At 36.6% G+C, this 23723-nt stretch overlaps 1 protein-coding gene across 1 annotated transcript; it reads left to right on the top strand.

Annotated features, from left to right (window-relative positions):
• Positions 1 to 937: 937 nt before the first annotated feature.
• On the top strand, positions 938 to 23092 carry EIF3E (eukaryotic translation initiation factor 3 subunit E). The gene is made up of 13 exons (XM_084282225.1): positions 938 to 1064; positions 2623 to 2737; positions 5633 to 5750; positions 8718 to 8760; positions 9219 to 9323; positions 10972 to 11097; positions 12587 to 12711; positions 13351 to 13477; positions 15303 to 15404; positions 16375 to 16484; positions 21358 to 21460; positions 21681 to 21815; positions 22917 to 23092. The coding sequence occupies exons 1-13, from the start codon at positions 975 to 977 to the stop codon at positions 22953 to 22955; spliced, it is 1338 nt and encodes a 445-aa protein (XP_084138351.1). The 5' UTR covers positions 938 to 974; the 3' UTR covers positions 22956 to 23092.
• Positions 23093 to 23723: the final 631 nt, after the last annotated feature.

Raw genomic sequence — 23723 nt, 5'->3', positions numbered from 1 at the left:
ATGCGCCATACTTCAGATACCCTCTGTCCGATTTATTGGGTAATTTGAGTGCAGAACTCCAACAGCTTGAATCTCTGGCCATTGGGAAATATGACCTTATTTATTTGTTTATTGATTGATTTATTTATTTTCCAATGACATTCCCCACAGAGGTGCTTTATTCATTACATTTATTTCTTTCCTTTAACTGCATTTCTTCATTTTATTACTGTAAAAAGAATTCACTATCATTGTACCTGATGCTTCAATAAAGCCTACATTGCAGAGAACAGGAGTGATAAAACATGGTCTCTCCAGCTATGACATTTTAAAAAATATGTTACAAATCCACGTGGATTTTTCTCATCATAAAAAGTTATGACAAGAGGCATGTCACACAATGCTTTTAGAGTGAGAGACAGTTCAAAAAAAACTACACTTCAGAGGAAAATTCTTCATTTTTAAGTCCTATGAGGAGTGGCTGAGGGAACTGGGGCTGATTGATCTGGAGGAGACTCAGGAGACCTTTTTGTTCTCTAGAACTACCTGAAAGGAAGGTGTGGGGAGCTGGGGGTCGGCCTCTTCTCACAGGTAACTAGTGATAGGACCAGAGGGAATGGCCTCAAGTTGTGCCAGGGGAGGTTCAGGTTGGAAATGAGGAGACATTTCTTCTCAGAAAGAGCCAGGCACTGGGATGGGTTGCCCAGGGAGGTGGTGGAGTCACCGGCCCTGGGGATGTTCAAGGAAAGGTTGGACGTGGTGCTTGGGGACATGGTTTGTGGGTGACATTGGTGGCAGGGGATGGTTGGATGATCTTGGAGGTCTCTTCCAATCTTAACGACTACGAACACCCAGCACTCAAGCACCACATCTCCCCCTCTGCGCATGCGCCCCGGCCATATTGGGCGGGAGAATCTGCGCATGCGCCGGCCCCGCGCAGGCGCTCAGGCCGATAAAAGCCGCGGCCCTTCCTCTTCCCCGCCTCCCGCACCAAGATGGCGGAGTACGACCTGACCACCCGCATCGCGCACTTCTTGGACCGGCACCTCGTCTTCCCGCTGCTCGAGTTCCTCTCCGTCAAGGAGGTGAGTGCCCGGTGCGGCGGGGAGGGGCCGGCACCGGGGGGCCGCCGGCGCCTCGGTCGGGCGGCCCGGGGCCCGCTCCCAGCGCGGCGGGGGGGGGTGCGCGGCGCCATGTGGGGAGCGGCGGGCGGGGGCTGCCCGGGGGGAGGCGGGTGGAAGGGGCAGGGGGCTCTGCTCGGGGCTGCGTTGGCTTCGCCGTTTTGGGAAGGAACCAGTCCTCGTTGCTGCGGGTTGTCCTACCGGCCCGGGGCTGTCACCCTTCGGAGGGGCGGTGTAAGCACGCAGCTGGCCTTCCGAGCCGCCCTCTTCGCTGTTTGTTTTCTGGTGTGTAGGGCAGGGGCAGGTCCTGCGTACCCCAAATCCCCGTTGGTTTGCTGTATTTATGTAAAACTAGGTCACTAGGGGAAGCCCAGTGATGTCAGAAGTGCTTGAGGCTCAGTTCTTGTCAATCAGAGTTACCCAAGGTACTCAGCTGGTCTGTTTAAAAACTTGAGCAAAACATGCCAGGTTTCATAGACTTTGAATTTTGAAGTTGTCAGAAACAAAACAGTGAAGTGTGTGTATGTTGCAATAACTTTCATTGTAACAAACATACATTGTAACGAAATTTCATATCTACTATGTAGATTTTGTTTGATGTCACTCATCATGAGTGTGTTAGTTGTATTTTGGTGTTTGTAAACCAGCTCAAGATAATTAAATGGTTACTTCTGGCAGTGTGTTATTTTGAATAGCATAGTGTTCAGAGCTAAGTTCAGCTTCTGAAGGTTTTATATGTGAAAGGTCTGCATGTGGTGTGGTTAACTGTAATGCACCCTTCATGCAGGCATATTTTTGAGATGTGTGCTAGGTTACCCCTCCACCTGCATCTTGGTGATCTAACAGCAGTTTGTAACTGAAAGCTAAATTATTAGGACCTTTAAGAAATAATTAAACAAGCCTAAAGACAGTGAACTAATTACAGAAGCTCAGCGAAATTTACTTATTATGCTGTAGACTTAAGTGTCTCAGATTAAGCTGTGTTACACTTACATGTGAAGTTTAATCTTGAGTGTCTCTTCAGAGATCCATTTTAAAGTATTTGATATGTCTGCATGGTTCAGAATGCTATTTTGTGGAAACCATTCACTGAGCTTCCTGTCTGTGTTGCATCTCTAAGTTCTGGGTTCAAAACTTTTTAAATCTTTGTCAGATTTCCTGTTTTATACCACACCCCCTTTCACCACATGAAGTGTTACTTACTTTGGCTTACTAAGTAACTAATTTACCTTCATTAGAAATAATCATCTAAAAATGTTACTTGTCCTGTAACTATTCTTAAGTTCAAGTGTTCATGGATAGTAGGGAAGTGGAACTATCTTGCTAGGACTGGAAATAGGCAGGCTGTATGGTAACCACACCAAGTGGCAGAACTGTGATACATTGTAAAGGTGTTAGTCTTGATGTGTGAAGTAATGTAAGTGGATAAAATTCATAAACTGAACCTTACCATGAAGTTAACTGTGTAATATTAATTGGAAACTATTTAGGGATATTCAGAGAAATCTGATTCCTATTTCAGATATACAATGAAAAAGAACTCCTTCAAGGAAAGCTGGATCTCCTCAGTGATACCAACATGGTGGATTTTGCTATGGATGTGTACAAAAACCTGTATTCTGATGAAATTCCACATGGTAAGCTGCTCAGTTAACACAAAGTTTTGAAACAAATTTTATGTATTGCTTTGCAACCTATCTGAAATAATAATTAGCAGTTAGGAATTTGCATATTGCAATCAAACTACAAAGCTGTTCAGTTTTTGTCTTAAAGAAATGATGTGCAATACTGAAATGAGTACCCTAATCCTGGGACACTGGGGTTTGCTGGTCAATCAGGAACCTAGTCTTTCAATGTGGCACGTATTTCAGTGCTGATTTGGTTAATCCAAACACTTCAGTGGTATAGCCTTAAAGTGGTTCATGTCAAATGAACCACTTAAAAGCTTTTTCATGTCATATTAGATACTATTGCAAAATGATTTGGGGCTAGTGTAACTTCCTTTAAAGCATACCTTATATTTAAGGCTAGATCTTCCTAATAAGTAATTCTATTGATCCTCAGATCTTGAGGGGGGTAGCCATTTTTGGAAATGCATGTTTTGACCAATTGCGTCAATGGATAAATTGCTGCTGCTTTAGAAGGAGTAACTCCAGATGAAATCATTACAGATATATGAAAATCAATGATTAATACTGTGAACTGAAATTTAGTCTCATTGTCTTCATGTTTTTGGAAGCTTTCTTATTCTTCAACTTCTATCTTCCTGCATAATGTCTTGAGAGGGGGAGGAAAAAAATAGGAGATCATACTTCCTGTAACTTCTATCCTTTGTGGCTTTATTTCCTTTTGCTGTTTCTTTCTTTGTGTTGTTTTTCCTTGTTGACATTAATCTTTGAATATTTGCTTTCTCCTTATTCCCATATCTTATTTAATTCTATGGAATTAATTACCTTTTCCTAAACTGTAGTGGGACTGCAGTTTGTTTCTCCTGTGCAGCTTAGGAGTGACTCAATGTACTCCTTAATCAGGTGCAAGATCCAGTTGTTACACTTCTGCATATGGGCAGAAGAACTGAGTTGTGGATGTTGGATTTAACTTTTTGTCAAAACTTATGTTTCATCATTAGATACTGATTACAGGTGCATATGCAATGATGCATGGGACTGATAATTCCAGTCATGAGACCCCCGAAGCTTTCACTTTCCTCATTAAAACAGTTGTATTGATAGCTTTACCATGAAGTTACTTTTGGTGCTGTAGGTTGCAAGAGTTAGTCTCAGGGCTGTAAAAAAAAATATATATATATAAAAAAAAAATCTTAGAGCTGAGCATGTTTTTCCTCTTTTTCTTTATTTGCTCCAGGGTTTCTAAACTACTGAAGCATATTACAGTATCAGTAATAAAAGAATAGTAAAGTGACAGCACAAGAAGTAGCAATCCTTGTACATGTTAACAAAATAACTAGTCTGTTTTAAATCTGATTACAGCCAGTTATTTAATTAGGTTGCCAAACTGCATAAATTTCAAAGCTCTTAGCTGTGTGTAAGTTGAATTAACTTGGCCACTGGGAGAGGTCTGCTTTCATACAGTCCAGCAGCTTCCACCCTTATAATTTTGTTTTGCGTACTTTTAAAACTATTAATTTTTAAATCATCATTTTGGAGGTATGAAACTTTTTTTAATATGATGACTTCTTATTGTTTGATCTCTGGCTTTCATTTAACAATATGAAATTAGCATAGGTAGTACTTTCACCTAAGAGTACAGATTTCTTCTACTGCTTTCATGACACATGAAGATGTCTCATCTTCATGAAGCAACACTACCAAAATGTATGTACAGGTGGGGTCTTTTTGCTTGCAAAATTGCTCGTTTCATTAAATTTTATACTAACTTTTATTAAGGCCGTACTGGTTTAAGTTATCAAAGTGTAACTGTCACTTAAACTGTTATATTTAGAAATTCCTGTGCACTGTTTGTAGTTCTGTTTCTTGTCCTCTGTGATCACTTCAATTCCATAGCCAGAAGATGTCACAGGAAAAAAAAATCTGTACTCCTAGCAAGTTAACAATAGTTTTTCTTACATCTGTTTCCCCTTCTGTAACTTCAAGATTCATCTGAAGTTGGAGATAGTTGCTCCTTATTGGAGTGTTTCCTGTCAGGCAAGTTGTTTGTAGACCTTGGTTGGGTCACTATTACGGTGTTTTTCCCCTTGGGAGCTCCTTTGCCAAAGAAATCACAAACACAAGTCTAACAGACTCATTGTAGTGTTGTTGAATGCCCTGGTGTGTTGTCCTTGGTCATGGTTTTTCTGGATTCTGTTCTCTCCTGGTATTTGTTCTTGGGTTCTCTGATCCCATAATTCTTTTGTTCATATTCCTAGTCTTAAAATGCTATTTTCTGTAGCTTTTTTCTTAAAACACAAGGGCTCCACTTTGTGTTGATTTTGTTGCACATGGTAGCACTGGGTGGAAAGGCTTGGGTCTGTAGAACCATCATCCTGTTAACACTTTTCATAAAGAGTTAATATTCTGAATAAACATACATAATGTTTCAGATAGCAGTCTTGCAGATCAAACTGCTTTAAAGTCTTTCTGTGAACTTTCAGCTAGATATGCTAAAAGTGTGCTTTTAGAACCTGATCAGTTAGAGGAAAATTAATGTAACTGCTATAATAGCATTGTTTACTTTCTTCCAAGTTTGTTTGGAATACATGAAGTTACTTAAAAGTTTTTCTTCCACAGTGGAAGCTTGGAGATACCTTGGCTAATACAGCCTTGGCTTGAGCTAGCTGCTCTTCAAGTGGTTTGAGACATTAACTTAATAAAAAGCCTCTGTTTTTTTATTTGGTTCCTTTCCTTTTGTGTAGAAGTAATGAGTTGTTAGATACCCCTGCTTTTGTGGCTTGACTGCGAGGACAAGCTAGGTAGGGATTGGAAGAAGGTGTTTACATGTGCTGTTGGCACCATGTAATTACAGCTTGATTTCTGCGAAAAATTAAAGCATTACGTGGATTTGCTTGTGTTTAGCTCTGCGTGAGAAGAGAACAACTGTTGTTGCACAGTTGAAACAACTTCAGGCTGAAACTGAACCTATTGTCAAGATGTTTGAGGATCCAGAGACTACGAGGCAAATGCAGTCCACTAGGTAATTTTTAACTTTCTCAAAGGCTTGTTGGTACCTCTTAAGCATTGATGATAGCTGTCTGTAGCAACTGCAAGAAAGGCATTTGTATTTCTAACCAGTATTTAAGTTGTGTGGACAGTTTATTACAATTGGTATACCCAATCTATTCTTTTAAGTGATTTTACCCGTTGTATACAAGGTATTTCTGTCCTTAGTGCTCAGCTGCAGACAAGTGATTCCTGTTATTCAGTACATTATGTTTTGGGGGATGGGAAATAGGAGTTGAAACAACGTTTGGATTCCTCTTCTGTAGATGTCTGCCTTCTCTCCCTGTATCTTTTGCAGAGGATTAGGGAATGTTGTCTGTCGTATTCTGGGAGGCCTGGTGGATAAAAATCCTCTCAGCCTCATAGCAATTCTTTCTTTCAGGCATACAATGTCCTTTCACCCTCTGCTTCCCACAATGGACTGACCAAGTTGTTGATATGAGGTAGTGCTAGCAATCATCTTTTTGAAGATGTGTCCACTTTTTGCTTGAATTGAAGTAAAGTAGAATGGGTCTGTTGCATCTTAGATACAGTGTTTAGACAGTTTTCTTATGATTAAGCATGAGTTAAAAGGATTCAGCTGTAGTAGTTGCAGTAACTGCCTCTCTTCAACAGAGAGGGATGGGTAGACACTTAGTGTAAGTTATTGCTTGTTGTCTTTCACAATTGTAATAACAATGTTAACAATGTTGCTAATGTAAAGTGTCTCTTCTTTTGTTAGAAGATTAATTAGATCCCTTATTCAGCCTTGCTTGCTTTAAGATTACAAATAGTGTACCACTATGTATGTAATAGGAATATTGAAACTAGTTAGCTTTCCAGCAGTTCAGAAAAAGCTTTTATTTACAGTTCAGAAAGTGCTTAAGCTTCTGCTGTAAAAAGCACTGTCAGGGTAAGTAAAGTACCTTTTATATCTTATTTCTGCATGAATATGCATATAAGTCCATTCTAATAAGAGAAGGAATTATGTTGCCTATAGCTTGAGTGGTTATGGGAAGAAGGGAGCCATTCAAGAGCATTTGGAAATACAGCTTTGAAAGTAAAAAGCCCAATTGTAATTAACTGCTTTTCTTTATTTTTGAAATTTCTGAAAGTCTGCTGCTCAGAAATAGTGGTTTTGGTTATTGGCTCAGTGGGAGTCATGATTGGGATTGTTGGGATCCTACAGTAATGGGATGAATTGGACTGAAATATGTAAATCAGTCTAGAACAGAGTAGTGGTATTCAGATAAGTAGATAACAATTTTTGCTTCCTTGGCTTCTATGAATTTCTGCTGATGACTTGTAACCTGTATCAAACTCAGAGCTATGTATCATCAGGGCTCTAGATCACAGCTTTTGAACCATAGCAGTGCTGTTTAGAATGTCCAAGTCTGGGAAATAGTGGAAGATGTGTGAAAGAGACTTTGCAACTGGCAGCTCTTCCAAGAGTAAGCCAAAATATCTAGGTTGTTTTTTTCCCCATGTAGCTGTTGGAGAAAGGCCTTAAAGTTTTAAAAAGTATAGAGAAATAGTCAGTATGCCTCCACCTTGCAGTATCTTCCAGTGGAAGAAACACATGAGACTCTCAGTACTTCAGGTATTACTGAAGTGTGTCATTCTTCCCGGCCTTGATAGTGTGACATTTCCCTGTATGACCTTGACTCAGATACCCTAAGTTCTAGTTACAGTCTTACAGCTTTGTGGTCAGTTGATTTCAGAATGATTGAGGAAGTTGCCTCCTGTGCACATCTTCACTGTATTTTTGTCCACAGAATAATTTATAGCTTGGTGCTCTTTTCTGCATTGAAATCTTGGGTATGATAGAGTATGGAAGTGGATTTATGTATGGATTTACTTATGTAATATATAAAATTCAACTTGTTTGCCATCGTTCTCTTTGAACTAGCAAATAGCAAAAATGCAGTCAATCTCAGGAGGAACAGCTAGCCTGCAAGTTCTGTGAAATAGGATGCAGTTGAACAGAGTTGATCAAACACGAAGTGATTTTTCTGGAGAACTACATTTGAGTCCTTATGTCAGTCCATCATTATTGAAAGAAATCTGAATTCTCGGAAGTAGAGGGTACCCAAGGGTACAGGAAGTGGTAGGCATTAGAATAGGAAAAAAAGTAATGTTCTTTCAGTATTGTAGAAAGGTGGTTCATATGATCAAAGTCTCAAATTGTGACTATTTTCAGTAATGTTTTCTAATTTATTGCAAATACTGGATAAAAAAATCATGCACAAAATAAAAATTGTTCAAAATACCAGAGGTGTATAAAATTTTATGGGCAATAGTGTGACACTGGTGGTAGGTCATCCTGTGTCTGCCTCCTGGAGGCTTGAACTTATCTTAGATCATGATAATGGTGGCTGCTCTTCTATTATGCATGTTGAATCCAAAAGGCTTCATTAATGTGTTCATATGTAAATTGAGCATTTACAACCGACTAAGTGTGATTTTTGATTCTAGTTGTGTACTTTTCAGGTACTTCTGTCATAGAGGTGTCCTTGCTAACCACTGTGTCCCAGTGTTGAGTGTGATAAATTTCGTTTCCAGTGGTTTGAGTCATTGCAATTTTTTCTCATCTTCTATTAAATTTGTACTTCTTGGCTAGAGTAATTGCTGTGGAATTGGAACAACTGAGAATTCTATTAGAATTTAATTTTCATATTGAACACTGGGGATGCTGTCAAATTTAAAACATTTTCCCACCTTTTCTTGAGTGTATCTGTTGTTGCAGGTGGCAATCATTATTTTAAATTACATTAATTTTACTTAGGGAATAATTGGCTTGCTATTTCTGTAGTTACTATTGCACAACAACTGGAGAAGTATCATTCTAAATTCATGTACTGTTTGGGTACTTTTAACAACTAAAGATTGTGTTGTGTTGTGTGTTGCATGGTGACAATCAGTTTGTTTTGTAAAAACAGTGGTTTTTATCTTTTCATTATAGGGATGGTCGAATGCTGTTTGACTACTTAGCTGAGAAGCATGGTGTAAGTGTTTTAATTGCTCTATCTGTTGGAACTCAGGTCTAAACATTTCCATCCCACTTCTCCCACAGCCAGCAGCTCTGAACCAGTGTTTTGGCCTGGCTCACTTGACTGTAGCTTATGGATGGAACTCCTAGTGCTGAAATATTTGATTTGAATGCCTTTGCGCTCATACAATAATACAAACAAAAACTGAAGCTGGAGCTTAATATTAGCAATGTCCTTATAACTAAGTTGTGCTTTACTTTGCAATGCAGAACGTTTTTTCCACAGTGTTAATTTAGTCACTAATTCAGTGATGTAAGTTAAGAGTAGCTTTTGCATTGTCTATAGAGTCCGCAATATCTTTCAAATAACTTTGGAAAAGTTATTCAACTTTTTGAAAAGGTCTGTTAAGGGTTACTATTGAAATGGGCTTCTAATAACATTTTGTTTTACTAGTGAAAACTTTTTCTTTACAGTTTAGGCAGGAGTACCTAGATACACTCTACAGGTATGCAAAATTCCAGTATGAATGTGGCAATTACTCTGGAGCTGCAGAATATCTATACTTCTTTAGGGTTCTGGTAAGTTTTGGTTGTGTTTTTTAGTGAAATGTTTAGTCCTCTATTGTCTGTATTAATTGTTAAAATACAATGTGAGCTTCTTTGAGACAGTTACTATGCACCAAGGAAAAATTGAAAAGACTTGTCAGACTCATTATTAATATACTTAATGACTGTTGTCCAGCAATTGGTTTCATGCGAAACTTCTTCAAATTTGTTCTTTATATTTGTGGGTCTTGTGATAAGATTAAATTTTGCAGTATTTCGTGTTTCATATTTGTTTCCCGACTGTAACTGAATCCTAGAGAAAAACTTAAAAACAGAAAAATAGTTGCTTTTGTGCATGGGTAAAAAGCTTGCAGGTAGGTTGAAGGTAATCACTGGTAATGGTGAACTAACTTCTTATTTGGATTCTTAATCCATCTTTTTGTGAATTTTATGGCAGATTTAAGACTAAGTCATGTACCCAGGAAATGTAAGCAGTAAATGAGATTTATAGAATGAGATCTATTGCTCCTTAAGCAACTCTTCTCATGTTATTGTAACTCATATCGTTTGTGAAGTGTAGGAATGAATTTTGAGAGAGTGTCTTGTGAGACTCTCAATACAGTCAACTTACTGTTGTTCAGTGAATATCTACTTTCTAGTCCCATCTAGAAAGACCCTAAACTTTCTGAAATGCTGCTAGATTAAATAGTCAACTACAAAAAGTACTGCTATAATTCAAAAAGCAAATTTGTGAAATGAATCCCTAATGAGAATAGGGTTGAGAGTAAGAATGAGTTGAATTCATAGTCAAATATTGATAAGGTGGAATTCTTCTATATGACTCTTCAGTACTCAGAATTTAATGCTCTGAGAGAGGAAATAACTAACTTGCATAGGTTTGTGGGCAGCTGTCCTTAATTGCACTTTAACTCTGGGCTTAACATTATATTCTTAGGTTAATGAATTTAAAAACATGAAGTATTGCTTTTGTGTTTGTAATAGCTTGGTGTAGGGTTTGTTACTAACTCCAGGAGAAGATCTTATTTTTTATTTAAGGTTTGTGTGATGAACCAAACAGATGAAAACTATTATAACTAATTTGAGAGAACTTGACACTGAATGACCTAGTGTAACACATTCTTTTATCAAACTAAGAAGGCTTGACCTTAGAACTATCCTTGTAGGAAACACTCACTACTGCAAAGCTGTAGTTTTACTGAACACTTGTGTAAGAAGTATGTTTCCTCTACAGCATTAGCAGAAAATCTGAGTCTTAGATTTGGTGATATGATTATCTGCTGTCCCAATTTTTTGGGGCACCTGCTTTGAAAGAGGCATTTGTTCTAATAGCTCAGAAACATTCTTACATAGTATAGATTTGGAACTAGTGTCATCTCAGGCATATAGTTATTTTTTTAGTTTTCTGTTGTGTAAGTTAAAACAGCAGCAGGGAGCTTTGTCTTACAGGATTTTCTAGTTTCTACTTTAGAAGTTTTACTGCTCTTTCACCTTTTGTACCTAAATTGCTTTAAGTATTTAACATGTATGTATGTACAATTCAGAAAGATAGGATTTAGTTTGACATCCTGTAAGTTTAAAAATAGAAATTTCCTTTTAATATCTTTAGAAATTAAAATCTGCTTTTTAAGAATAAGATGACTTATTACTGTTGTTGAATTAGGTTCCAGCTACAGACAGAAATGCTCTGAGTTCTCTGTGGGGGAAACTTGCATCTGAAATTCTGATGCAGAATTGGGATGCAGCCATGGAAGATCTCACAAGACTGAAGGAGACAATAGATAATAATGTAAGTGAAATCTTGGTCATGTTAGTAAGGTGAGAAGTTAGTTGTTAGTATTCAAGTTCTGCTATTAATTACTACTTATGTCATTAAGAGCAGTTAATCATGCTTTTGCTAAGGATGTGCATTTCCTAAGTGGTGTCAGGAAAGTAGAAGGATGCTCAAGAAGAAATGTTGAAGAGTTAACCAGTCTTTTTCAAATGATTTGCTTTTTCTTTATGCTTAGAAATGAAGCTGAGAACTTCTAAGGTATTTCCAAAACAAACAAACAAACCACCTGGCTCAAGGATGAGTTTGAAAGCAAGGTTTCTATATGAGAAACTGCTTGCTACTTAAATTTCAGATAGCTGTACTTTTCCTTTTCTGTAAAGAATTAAATGCATGTATCTATATTCTTGTTGCATGAAAATATTTTTAACAGAAAATGTAAGGCTTGTTAGTGGAAACCAGTCTCAGTCAATTCAGTTTCCTTACCATGTGAGTTCAGATGACTACCAGGAACATGAAGGGAAAGAATGGGGATGCAGTATTAATTCAAAGCAGCTGAAGTGATTAAGGACCTCTCAGAGTCTTAGTCTTAACTATCTGTAGAACTTTAGTGTCTGTATTTGAAATACTTCGCTCCCCTCTTTCCCCAATTGTTCTTTATTTTACATGGCAGATAACAAATGTTAACAATTCTTCTTGTCAAATTTACTAATCTCTATGAACCTATATTCTTATAGACTATTAAATCTGGTTTAGTCATGAGACTCCATGTCTTTTAGTAGGGGGTTGAATCATAATAGTTGTCCTGATCCTGTGAGTGATTATTACTTGCTATATCCATTGGTTTTAAATATGTTGCTTTGCAACCTCTTTGAAGAGCTGTTAAATTTGGAGCAAATCCAGGTAAGCATAGAACTGAATCCCTATTTCTGCTGTATTGGTTGGTTTAAATGAAGAAAGTTATTTAGTGGAGGACTTGTTAGTGTTAGGTGAGAGGTTGGACTCGATGATCTTGAGGTCTCTTCCAACCTAGAGATTCTGTGAAGTTAGGTTTGCATTTTTTTCATTGGAAATGTTTGTGGCATTTCATCACTGTCTGAGAGTATCACAAAAAATATTTGTGGTGCTTAAAAGAGAAACTGAAAAGCTAGAGAAGCAAGTTCATCAGATCATATGTGAAGACACAAGGGCTGAAATTCAGGATTAAAAAGGGAAGTAATTACTTTGTTAGTATGGTGGTCTTCTGAGAACTGAGGTCTATGCTCCTGTGGTAACAGAATGAGTTTTGGCAAACAATTTGAAATAAAATGCTGGAAAAAATGTTATCTTGGTCATAGCTTTCAGCACATCTGTACTTTCCAGTTAAGTTAAAAAGCTGGAGGTTAAACTCTGCATTAAAGTGATAACTAAAAGGAGTCAATGGAAAATTAGTTATAATTTTCCATGTATTGGTATTCATGTGAACTGTCTTGTTACTTTGGTGTAACCTAGTGTTGTTTTCTTGTAGTCAGTAAGCTCTCCGCTGCAGTCTCTTCAACAAAGAACATGGCTCATCCACTGGTCTCTGTTTGTGTTTTTTAATCATCCTAAAGGGAGAGACAATATCATCGATCTCTTTCTCTATCAACCACAGTAAGTTGTTTTGTGCTGTATTTTTGGGGGTTAATGAAAAATAAATACGTAAGCTCGTTCAGTGTTTTTGATCTGTTTCAGGAGTTCCAATGATACTAGCACTTCATTTTCTGGGTTTTTGTTTATATTCTGTTTTTCTTTGTGGCTATAATTCCCCTTCAAGGAGGCAGATGATAAAACAGGAAGAACTGGCCCTTTTTTCCCCCATGTTGAAGGGTATGGAATAACTTCATGTATTGATTCCTACAACATCTTTCAGGGTGGTGGGGAAGGTTCTTGTAAAATCTGGTTTGACTTTACAAGATCTGTTTGAGAAGAATTTGAGGAAAATCTGAGAAGAATAAAAATGTGAATTGAGATGTAGAGCTATATGATATCTGGAACAGCTTAACACCAGAAATTAATTATCAGTATTACATGGACTGTTCTTCTTGTAGTGCAAACTCCCTTCTCTACTAGTGCACTGCTGCCTCTTCTCCTTCCTCACCAGAGGTCATCATTGTTAGCAAATATAAATTAACAAATACAAATCCTTCTGTATTTAAATAAATGTGCTATAGTATTGCATAGAAGACATGAGCTATTATAAGTATTGTTTTGATGCAAAAATGGATTTCCTGAGCTGTCTGGACTTTTCAGGTATCTCAATGCAATTCAGACAATGTGCCCACATATCCTCCGATACCTCACTACTGCAGTCATAACAAATAAGGATGTTCGAAAACGTAGACAAGTGCTGAAAGATCTAGTCAAGGTTATTCAACAGGTAAGGACTGAAATCTGCTGTTTCCTGTTCCAATTTTTTTATTGGGACTGTAACTTTAATGTGCCTGTGCTGGGACTTCTTACATATTTCAGTCCTAACTCTGTCACTGAAGTTTTTGTTCATTGTGAAGTAAAATGTATATTGTTTGCTGGAAGGGCAAAATAATGAATGAAGTACTGCTGTCAGTTTTGTTTTTTCCCCCCTGTATCATCAAGGCAGAAAACTTCAGCAAGATCCTTGGAATTGTTCTTGATCTGATTCTTTTTCAGCCATCCCTACAAGGAATTGTTGTACAAGTAAAATCTTGCTTGCATTTCAGGACAACTGAACAGTGTACCCTGTTTTATGTTCAAATTCATATGCGTTTCTTAAATGTTTTATCACAGTTATGAGAGGATGTAGCCATTGACAGGAGTTACAAAAGAATCAAGGTGCTTGATAATAGCAGTTAAGCAGTTGATCACAAAGATTGTGATCTGAAATTGGTATGCAACTTGTAATAATACCATACATGGTGAATAAAACTGGTATATATGTGATGGTGCATTTATTAGAGGCTAGCATTTGTGTCCACTTTAAGCAATGATACAACTCACTGTGTTAAGTCCAATCAGTTCAAAATTCAAATTTTAAGCATCTTAATCTTTCTAAGTGTTAATCTTCACAGCAGTAGTAGCATAAGCAACTGTAAAGAAGTTCAAGCGTCAAAACCTGTCTTGAGGAAAATCTTTACTTTAGGATTGAATTGTAATACAATTAACATTTCTACAGTGTTTCTTGTTTTAATTTTCTTTCCCATTCAATATGGGAAGAAAGGATCAGTAGCATATTCCTTTTGAAAGTAACAATTCTGTTGGTTTTGAAATGCCCATTAAAAGATTTTTTGTACTCTTCTCTGTATGGTTCATTGTATCATTGTTGAATGGTAGAGGATATGTATTTATATATTTGAAAGTGTTTCAGACACGATAAATGGCAATTCTGCAGTGTTGCATGGTAGACTCTTGGTAAGAGGCAAGTCAGTCCATTCTCTAAACACTAAGACATTAATGTCCTGTGCAAGTATTGAACTAATAGGTAAGCAGTTGTATGTTCATCTCTATTACACTAAAAATGTTATCCAAGACTGTTTCACATAATGAGTGTTAATTTCTTGGTTAATAAGTGCAATTTTGGTCTGTAAAATGACCCATAAAACTGAACATTAAACATAAATGAGATTCCAAGGAAATCAGACTCAAATTTCTTTGACAAAAAGAGCTGCCTTAGTCTCTGACTTTATCTGCTGACTTTATCTGCTCATCCTCTTTGGATACTGAAGCTGATAATGACAGCTATTGAATTAAGCTGCCTTAAAATGTACATTAGGAATATACCAAATTTATTAATTTACACGTGTATAAATCTATTCTTGCCTCTTAGTTAAGAGTTTATTCTGTAATGTCAAAATAAAGTTAAGTATTTTGTATAAGTGGTAGCATTTTGTATTAACCATGACTTATTGAATGCTGATACAATTGAAAGTGACTATTCCAATTGCAAAAACTAATCCAAATTGAGGAAGAATCTTCTAATGCTTTAAGAAAATAGCATGTTTGACACAAAATCAGTTCTGTTCAGTAACAGTACTTCTAACTTGCTAAATGCTGAAAGTGAAACTGCACTCCTGATTATTTAATGAGTATTAAAAATAGGTGTTTATGGCTCTTATGAGACTGTATAGACTTTTTTCAAGTATTAAATTTTGTTACATGTGATACAGTGATCAAGTGATCTTGTGGCCTTGGTTTCCTATATTGCCTGATTTTTTACTTATTTTTGACAGGAGTCCTACACGTACAGGGACCCCATCACAGAATTTGTGGAATGCCTGTATGTTAATTTTGATTTTGATGGTGCACAGAAGAAGCTGAGAGAGTGTGAAACAGTAAGCTTTACAACACTTTCCTCATTTAAGCATGGATCTCTAAAATCAGTGGTCAGCTAATTTGTTTGAAGTGGTACTTGATTTCATTGCAGGTGTCTCCTGATAAGCATTAAATCATGCATTTTTAACAACTCATTTTGTAACACTTAAACAAGACTTACTGTTAAGGGTATAACTTAAAAGTTGTATTTAATCAGTTTTTAGAACAAAAAGGGAATAAGTGATTGTTTATCTCTCTGAGCTTCAGCTTTTCTATTTGTTTGAGAAGTGTTTGAAGAAAAGCTTGCATTTACCTCTTGTTCTGAAAGATGTTGCACCTTTGAATTGTGATGTTGAAAAACAACATGAAATAACCAAGGATATTTGAGTGCATATTCTTGGAACAAATTAACATAGTTATCTTGGGTTGGGTTATGCTTGGGTTGACTAGTGTAAAGGTTAATACTTATAGCTGAAAGCTGGTACCAATTCTTACAGCTTTTGTTTTGACTCTTTTCATTGGTATTGGTCACCTAATGGGGTAAATCAGGTTTGTTCTGTTCACTGCGAAGGGCCAAAAGCCCTGTAGTCTAAACTTAATAGGTGCATTTGCAGTACTAAGTAAGCTGGTTTGTATGCTGAGAATGCTGATAAAAGTGCCCAATGAGAGTATGAGAATATGCTTAGATTATGAGGGCAGTACTTAAATTTTATGCATTATTAAGGGAGGTCTTCAGTAGACTTACGAGAACTGTAGACTTTTCTCTTTTTTGAGTCCAACCCCAGTTACATTGTGTGACTTCAATTTAGCAGACTACAGAACTATAAAATTTTCTGTTAAATCTGTAGGTTTCTGTCCACATCTTGGAATATGCCAAGAAGTGTTCTTAGATGGACTGTTTCCCGATCATGTGTATTGAAGCTATGTACATGTACATACCTTCTCTTTCCATGTTTGTTCTAAGTGTTGCTTTTCTTCTTACACTTGCAGGTGCTTGTGAATGATTTTTTCTTAGTGGCATGCCTTGAAGACTTCATTGAGAATGCCCGTCTCTTTATATTTGAGACTTTCTGTCGCATCCATCAATGTATCAGCATTGGGTAAGGTAACTTTTTAGATCTGCGGTTCAGAAAAATCAGTTGCAGATGAGTTTGACAAACAGCATAAACTTCTAAGTGATGTATTTTAATTATACTATACTTCTGTTCCCCATAGTCCTACATCACTTAAATCTCTAGAGAACAGTGCAGAGATCTGAGACAGCAGGTACCAAAGCTGGTAAATCAATGAAATTCAATGGCATCTTGTTACTAGCTTGTGTCCAGAGCAAATACATGTATGTGAGTGGCCCTCAGAAAAAGCATTTTAATGCTACTTGATTTCAAAACAAAAAGACTTGACATAAAATTGTCAAGAGTTTTGGAAGCTTACTGAAAGGATGATTTTTTCATGAATATTTATAATAGGAGAAAGGCAGAAGAATCTATTACTTCCTGTTCACGTGTGACAGTTGTCTTCAAATGCATCTGCAAAATGATAGGGTTTTTTATTTGCATCACAGTAAAAGTTATTAATGACTTCAATACTCCAGTTGGTAGAAAACAATTTAGGGGGGATTTTAATTAACAGAAGTATGTTTTAAGCATATACACTTGTAATATGAACTAAATGCTCTGAACAAATTTTTCTATACTTCTATGAGTATCCTTTCACTTATGGGCTAATATTTTTATCTTAAATTACCTTAGGCAAAGTACTGCACATTTGGGGATAAAAGGAGGATAAAAGGATTTTGGATAAGTATTTAGAAAATATAAAATGAATCTCTCTTAAGGATGAGTTCTATGTAATATAAAACTACGTAGTTTCTCGCTGTTTTGCTGTAAATCTTTGTTCTGTGAAAGCACAAGTTTTTATAAAGATAGATGTATAAGTTTTATTTAACTAAAGACTAAATATCTATGAGAAATAGTGTTTATCATAGAAGCAATATGTAGAGAACATAGTATATGCATCTTAAGTGTGCTTTAACTGTCTGTTGGAAGATACTGATAGACTGTGGATAACAAATGATTCATTAGGCAAAATTAGAAAGCGTTATTTAACAAATCAAGGTCTGTGGTAGATGGTTGCTGTTTTAGTATGTTACTTGTTTTGTGGTTCATACTGCTTTGTGCCATATATGGTATTTTTGTTTCCAGTATGACTGAAAATATTGTGGCTTGCTGTACTTCTGTGTGATCATAAGTGCATGCATGTAGTGGTGTTTTTATAAGCATTATGGTATGTTCTGAGGCAGAGGGTAAACTGAGTTGAGTTGGACATAGATATTCCTCGCATATACCACTTCAGGTAATTGTATGTGGAATCAATCAGTAAAAAGATTTTTCACTAGGTCAGTGTTTTAAATGATAGACACATTCATGCACAAGTTGTAGAAACCATTATATTTGGGCTTAAGTGGGGTATGTAAGTTTCTTAGTGCATTCTGGACTTGTTTTGAAGGAATTGGCCAGTCAAAATGTTAAGTTTAAGGCATAGTTCTTATATTTCTCAGTCCACAAGTGACTTCCACTGCTGTTCCTGGAGTTGATAACTAGTTGGCTGTACCACAGTTCTTGTTGATAGATAAGTACTGTTTAAGTGTTCAGAACAAATTTGAAAATGATTAGGAGAAATCTTTTATTCCTTATGTTAAATAGAAACTAGAGGAATAGTTTAATTTTTTAACTACTTACATCTGTTAGGCAGGTAGTGTTCTTCTGAAGGACGCAAATTTAAGATCACAACTGATAAGTGGCCTATGTGCTGTATCATCCTACAATTAGTTCACTATTTGAAATGTGTTGTTTAATAGGGAATAATAGATTAAATGAGTTAAGGATGTAATTTGGTTAGTGTGGTTAGATATGTCTGTATTCAGTTGAAGAGCTCTTCTCTTTTCCTTCTGTGCACAGTACACAATAGATTTGTTTATATATGAAGATGTGTGGAATTTGGTAATTCTATGCAAACAGATGGAAATAATCAAGAGAACTACTTTTGAAACTATTTTTCAAACCACCTGTAGCCTGAAATGGGAGATAGGAGTATTAGATACATATATCAATAGTGCAATAGGAGAATACTGTTGAAATATAATCATAATCAGGATGAGTATTCAGTGTAATCAGTTTTGAAAGATCGAGTGCTTTTTGGCTGTTGCTTTACCAGGAAAGTACTTGTCTTAATGTCTGCAAGGGGACTTTAAGGTGGAAGCTGGTAACTGCAAATGGTGACATTAGATCATCTTTTGCTTTAAAGGTTTGATAGAATTGTAGAAGTTTCTTAATACTGGTGTGTATATATTTCACTAAAAGTTTTGTTACTTGGTAACTTCAGCTATTTTATATTAAAATTCATGTACATTTCAAAGTTTAAAAACTGAAAACTTTTTTATATCCCTCATTACCATCTGTCACTTTCATTCTGTAATCTGGAAACTTGCTAAATGCATATGCAAGAAAACTGTCCAGAAGCTGTACAGAGGTGTGACTTCTGTCATGCGTGCTGTATAACTTTCTAGCTAACGGGGGAGCCTACCTCTGAAGAAGCTGAGCTACTAAAATATAGACATGAATAAAGCAATTTATAGTGCTTATCCCCTGTTCAAGACTGATAGTATGTAGGTGTAGAGAATGTATTCCTTCTCAAAAGCCATCTTCAGGGTGGGAAAACTTTCTAGGACTGTGTTTACATTAACAAGTGGTGGGTTGTGAGAGGAGTGAATCTACAGAGAAACAGTTGTTGCTGAGGATCCTGGCATCCATGCTCTTCCATGTTCTCATTTAACTAAACATAGGTTTGACCCCTTCTTAGTTGTCAGAGTACTCCATACTGAAGTGTATTTTCTAGTTTATTGGAAATCATAAGAATCTAGTTTTCAGGCTGTTTTTGATCATAGCTCTCATTGCACTGGAATACAAGTTCAGTGTATAATAAATCAAGATGACAGATTTGAATTTGTTGTCCAAACTTAAATGTTAATGTAGAGGTTTGTAGCTTATCCAGTTGATGAAGTGCATCTTCATTGGCTCTTGATAATAGGAAAAGGTGCTATTATCTACTAAATGATGTAAGGCACTTCATATTTTCTAGTTTGGAATAAGTTCCGTCAAAGCCTGTGTGCTCCCCTCAGTTCCTCGTGTACAGAGGGACTGTAAGATAAGGAAAAAGCAAAATCTAGGTGCTGAGGGTTGGAAAGAACCTCTGGAAGCCATCTGGTTCAATCCTGTGCACCCAATTACAACTCTGAGCAAGCTGATTCTTGATTGTTTCCAAGAGCAGAGGGTCAATATTTAAATCACAAGATAGGTAACTTTAATGTACAAAGTTGTGGCAAAAGCCACCTTTGGGGTCATCTGGAAGAGTTGTTACTTTATCAGAATCCAACTGCTACCTCCAAAAGAGAAATGAGAACTACCCTAACCTTCCTGCCCCATGTTCATTCAGTCTGGAATTTTTCATAGTGTTTACTGTGTTCAAATCAGTGATGCTAAAGCAACTTGCAGCTTCTTCCTATTGAAATATCTATCTCATACTGTCAAGATACTGATAATTCCACAATGATTTTTACACCTGATATTTTCTATTCTCTTGCTTTGTCTGCATTATGTCTCTACAACCTTAAAGTGAACCACTGATTGAAGTTCTGGTGGAATAGGAGCAACTGTGGTTGGGTCTTAACTTCCCCTTGCTTTGTCAAGCTCCACATACCTTGTCTGTTTGCTGTCATTTCTCTGAAGTGAGTTCAGTATATAAGTTACTTGATTTTTTTTCCATGTTTATGCCACTTCAGAGTCATCAGTTGGGAGTGTGGGAAGGAGAATTGAGTTTATATTTATAGTTGGAAGAAGGATGAGACAAGTGTGTGGGAGAGATTGTATAGAGAAGACTGTACGTAGCCTGGCTAGGTAGACTAGCTAATAATTGATAGGCTATCAAGTATTAGCTTGTCAGTAATTAGTATCAAAATAAAAATGACTTTGAGGTGCAGAAAATATGTAAGCAAGATCCTGTAAACTGGTGAGGAATTGACCTCTTGTGCAACTCCAGTATAGCCAGCTGGGTTTTTGGTGATGTTTGCAGCCCTTACCTCTTGTTTCTCATGTCAGTCTGAAAGCTGATGGAAGAATGAGCATTACGAATATCCTGCAGTAGCCAAATGCCAGTAGGGAGCTAGAGGAGTTGGCTGGAAAGCCACAGGAAACACCATCAGAGGGATTTATTTCTGGACAAGAGTGCCTGCTTCAGAAAGCATTTTCCTTTCAGTTTTGCCGTCCTTCCCCATTCCTCTTTGAATTTGCAAGAAGTTTAAGTGTTGCGTATCATCTTCAGATGCGTAATGCATTTGTCACATTTCCATACCAAGCTGTGTAGTCTCATGGCACTTGTTCCTGGAACTTCAGAGTTGCTAATGGAGTTATTGTCAAATGCTTTCCTGGAGTAATTTCTCTAAACTTTCTTGACTACTGTTATTTTAAATAAGACTAAGTAATTCAATGTTCTGCTTTACAGTGATGGTTGCTGTTTCATGTGGGCAAGGTTTAATAGAAACAGATATTATATAAAACTGTACAGGCCAAGATGTGAGTGTGAAATAACAGGTTCACAACAAGTAGGTGTATACTTCAAGAAGTTAATTCCTTATTCAGCAGGTCTCAAGCAGTGATAGGAATTTTTTAAATTCCTTTTTATGAAGGAGAAAAATAAAAGGGGAAGGGGAAGATGTGAAAGGGTGTATGTATGTAAGCTTTGGGGTTATTTAAATCAAAAGAAAGTATGCTTCCCAAGTATATGATGTCTCTTGAAGACAAGCTTTGTGCTGTGCTAAATTTGGTGTGTTGCTTTGGTGCATGTTCTGTAGGCCTGGAATATATTTACCAATGTGAGAGGGATTGTGTTTCAGTTTCTGATAAGTCTATTATCTCTTAGTATGTTAGCAGATAAACTAAACATGACTCCTGAGGAAGCAGAAAGATGGATTGTCAATCTAATCCGAAATGCACGATTAGATGCCAAGTTGGATTCAAAGCTGGTATGTGAATCAAAGTGACTCTGAATTTTCATCAAGTTTTATTTCTCTTTATTTAGAAGCAACAAGTTCTAACTTTTCTTTGTCTGTAAAATGCAGTGGACTTCACTTACTGTGTTTTGATTTTGTGTGAGATGACTTGTGAAAGCTTTGAAAGCAGAGCATTAAAAGCTTGTGTGTTCTGAGTGGCTGTTAAATTTCCTGTATCTTTATTGTGTTCTAGGGCCATGTAGTTATGGGCAACAACGCAGTGTCACCTTATCAACAAGTGATTGAAAAAACCAAAAGCCTGTCTTTTCGTAGTCAAATGTTGGCTATGAACATTGAGAAGAAACTGAATCAGAGTGGTAGATCTGAGGTTGGTATAAGTTGTATTTTTCTGATTTCCTGCTATCTTTTTTTGTGAGTAATACTAAAGTATAATTCTAAAATGTTCTTTAGTTCAAGTTTATCAGAAGTACCGAACTAGTTCTGGCTCTAGAAGCTAAACAGGACATTTCTTATAGTGAGCATTAGATAGTGATTCTTGTTTTGTAATGTGAAGAGATAATAAAGAAAAAAAGGAATGCCGGAGTAGTTTTGTCATAAATTGATTCTGTACTTCCTTGCAATAGTTTTCCTTGCTACCTTAAAAGACTCATTAAAGGGGAACATGTATGAAAGTAGTTGCATTATTTTTTTCCCAAGTGTGTTGTACTTAAACCATTCTGAATGTTGAACATTGAGATAAATGGCCCTTTCCCTCACTTTGGTGTTCCTTGACAATACTGAGTTTTGTGCAAGTGTTCCTTTTGCAGTGCCACTTGTAACTGAAGTATTTGTAGGTAAGTACAACTGGGGGAAGAATAAACAATGTTTGAGACTGGGACATGGAGTTGCACAAAACCCTGATGTTTTGACCTATCTCATTAAGGGCTGGAGAATATAACGGGGTTGGCCACTAGTGAAAATAATGTTGGCAAAATCTGTTTTTTGTCTGTCTTACTTACAATATAGGAAATTTTGCAAGGAAAAAGAAAAATGTAGCATGGATGACTGAGGTCCACTAAGGACCTAGTAAGATACATTTTTCAAAAAAGCTAATAACTTAAATTTTATTGAGATTACTCACTACTTGACTAAAATGTTAGGTTGAACAAACAATTGTGAACTAGTTAATTAGAAATTTTGTATAATTTAGTGAATTCACTATTAGTGAATATAGCTACCAAATTTTTACATTTTTATTTTGGAATGCTCTAGAACTTCATTTTCTGAAGCTACTAGGTTGGGAGACTCTGGCTGTATGACTTATGTTGCATACTTCTTGTTGCATATATCAACACTTGTTTGAAACTTAGAGTTCCTTTACTAAATAACAATGCTTATTTCACAGTCTTAGAAATTTCTTAAATCGTTTCTCATAAATTTCAGTAACTTACTGATAGGATAGTAACTTCTGATCCTTATTTTATTCTAGGCACCTAACTGGGCTACTCAAGACTCTGGCTTCTACTGAGAATTCTGCAGAGGGGGAGAAATCAGTTGTCATTTGACTAAAAAGCATATGATAAATATGAAATGTAACCTTTTTGAGAAAAGCTAATTGTGTGTTCTTAAAAATTATTTGAATAAAATTGGCTACTTTTAACAGTCTGTGTCATCTGTAATTTGATAAGTTTTGTACTTGTTATAAAGGGGCTTTTCAGTATGGAGCATTTATTCTGGAGCATTTTGGATTACACTGAAGTAGATTTCCTTGGCACCTTTGTTCTGTGGAGTACTGCATAGTACCTCCAAGCTAGAAAGTCCAGCTCCCTTTTTAGTGATCTGTGAAGTCAATGCAAATATCAAAAGGAAGAGATACTGGCTGTGCACACAGTTCAGCTTTTAGGATTGAAGGAAAAACTGACTCTTTCACCTTACTGCTAATCCTATACTTGCTTCCCTCTTAAAGTTCTGGAACCTATTTACATGTAGCAAGCTATTCCAACTTCCCAACCTTCCTCCTATAATACTTTCCAGGCTAGAATATTTTGCATTTTTGGCTACATTTAAGACTTACTTGACAGCTAGTGTGATGCCAGAGCTGGCAAAAGCTGATTTTTAGAATTTCTTTTGTAAAGAGAAGGAAGACCTTTCTACATTTATGGCCTGATCATAATTTTTAGAGGATGTTTGGTAGCAGTTCCAACTTGAGGTGTTTCTACTCTTCCTGCTCCTCTATCATAACATGCTCATCTTGCATATGCCAGAACTTTGTGGCCACACTGAAGTTCAGCAAGGC

The sequence above is a fragment of the Netta rufina genome, assembly GCF_964035555.1.
Source record: "Netta rufina genome assembly, chromosome: 2".
Taxonomy (NCBI): Eukaryota; Metazoa; Chordata; class Aves; order Anseriformes; family Anatidae; genus Netta; species Netta rufina.
Note: the sequence above shows the minus strand (reverse complement) of the source record. Positions and strands in the feature narration are given on the sequence as shown.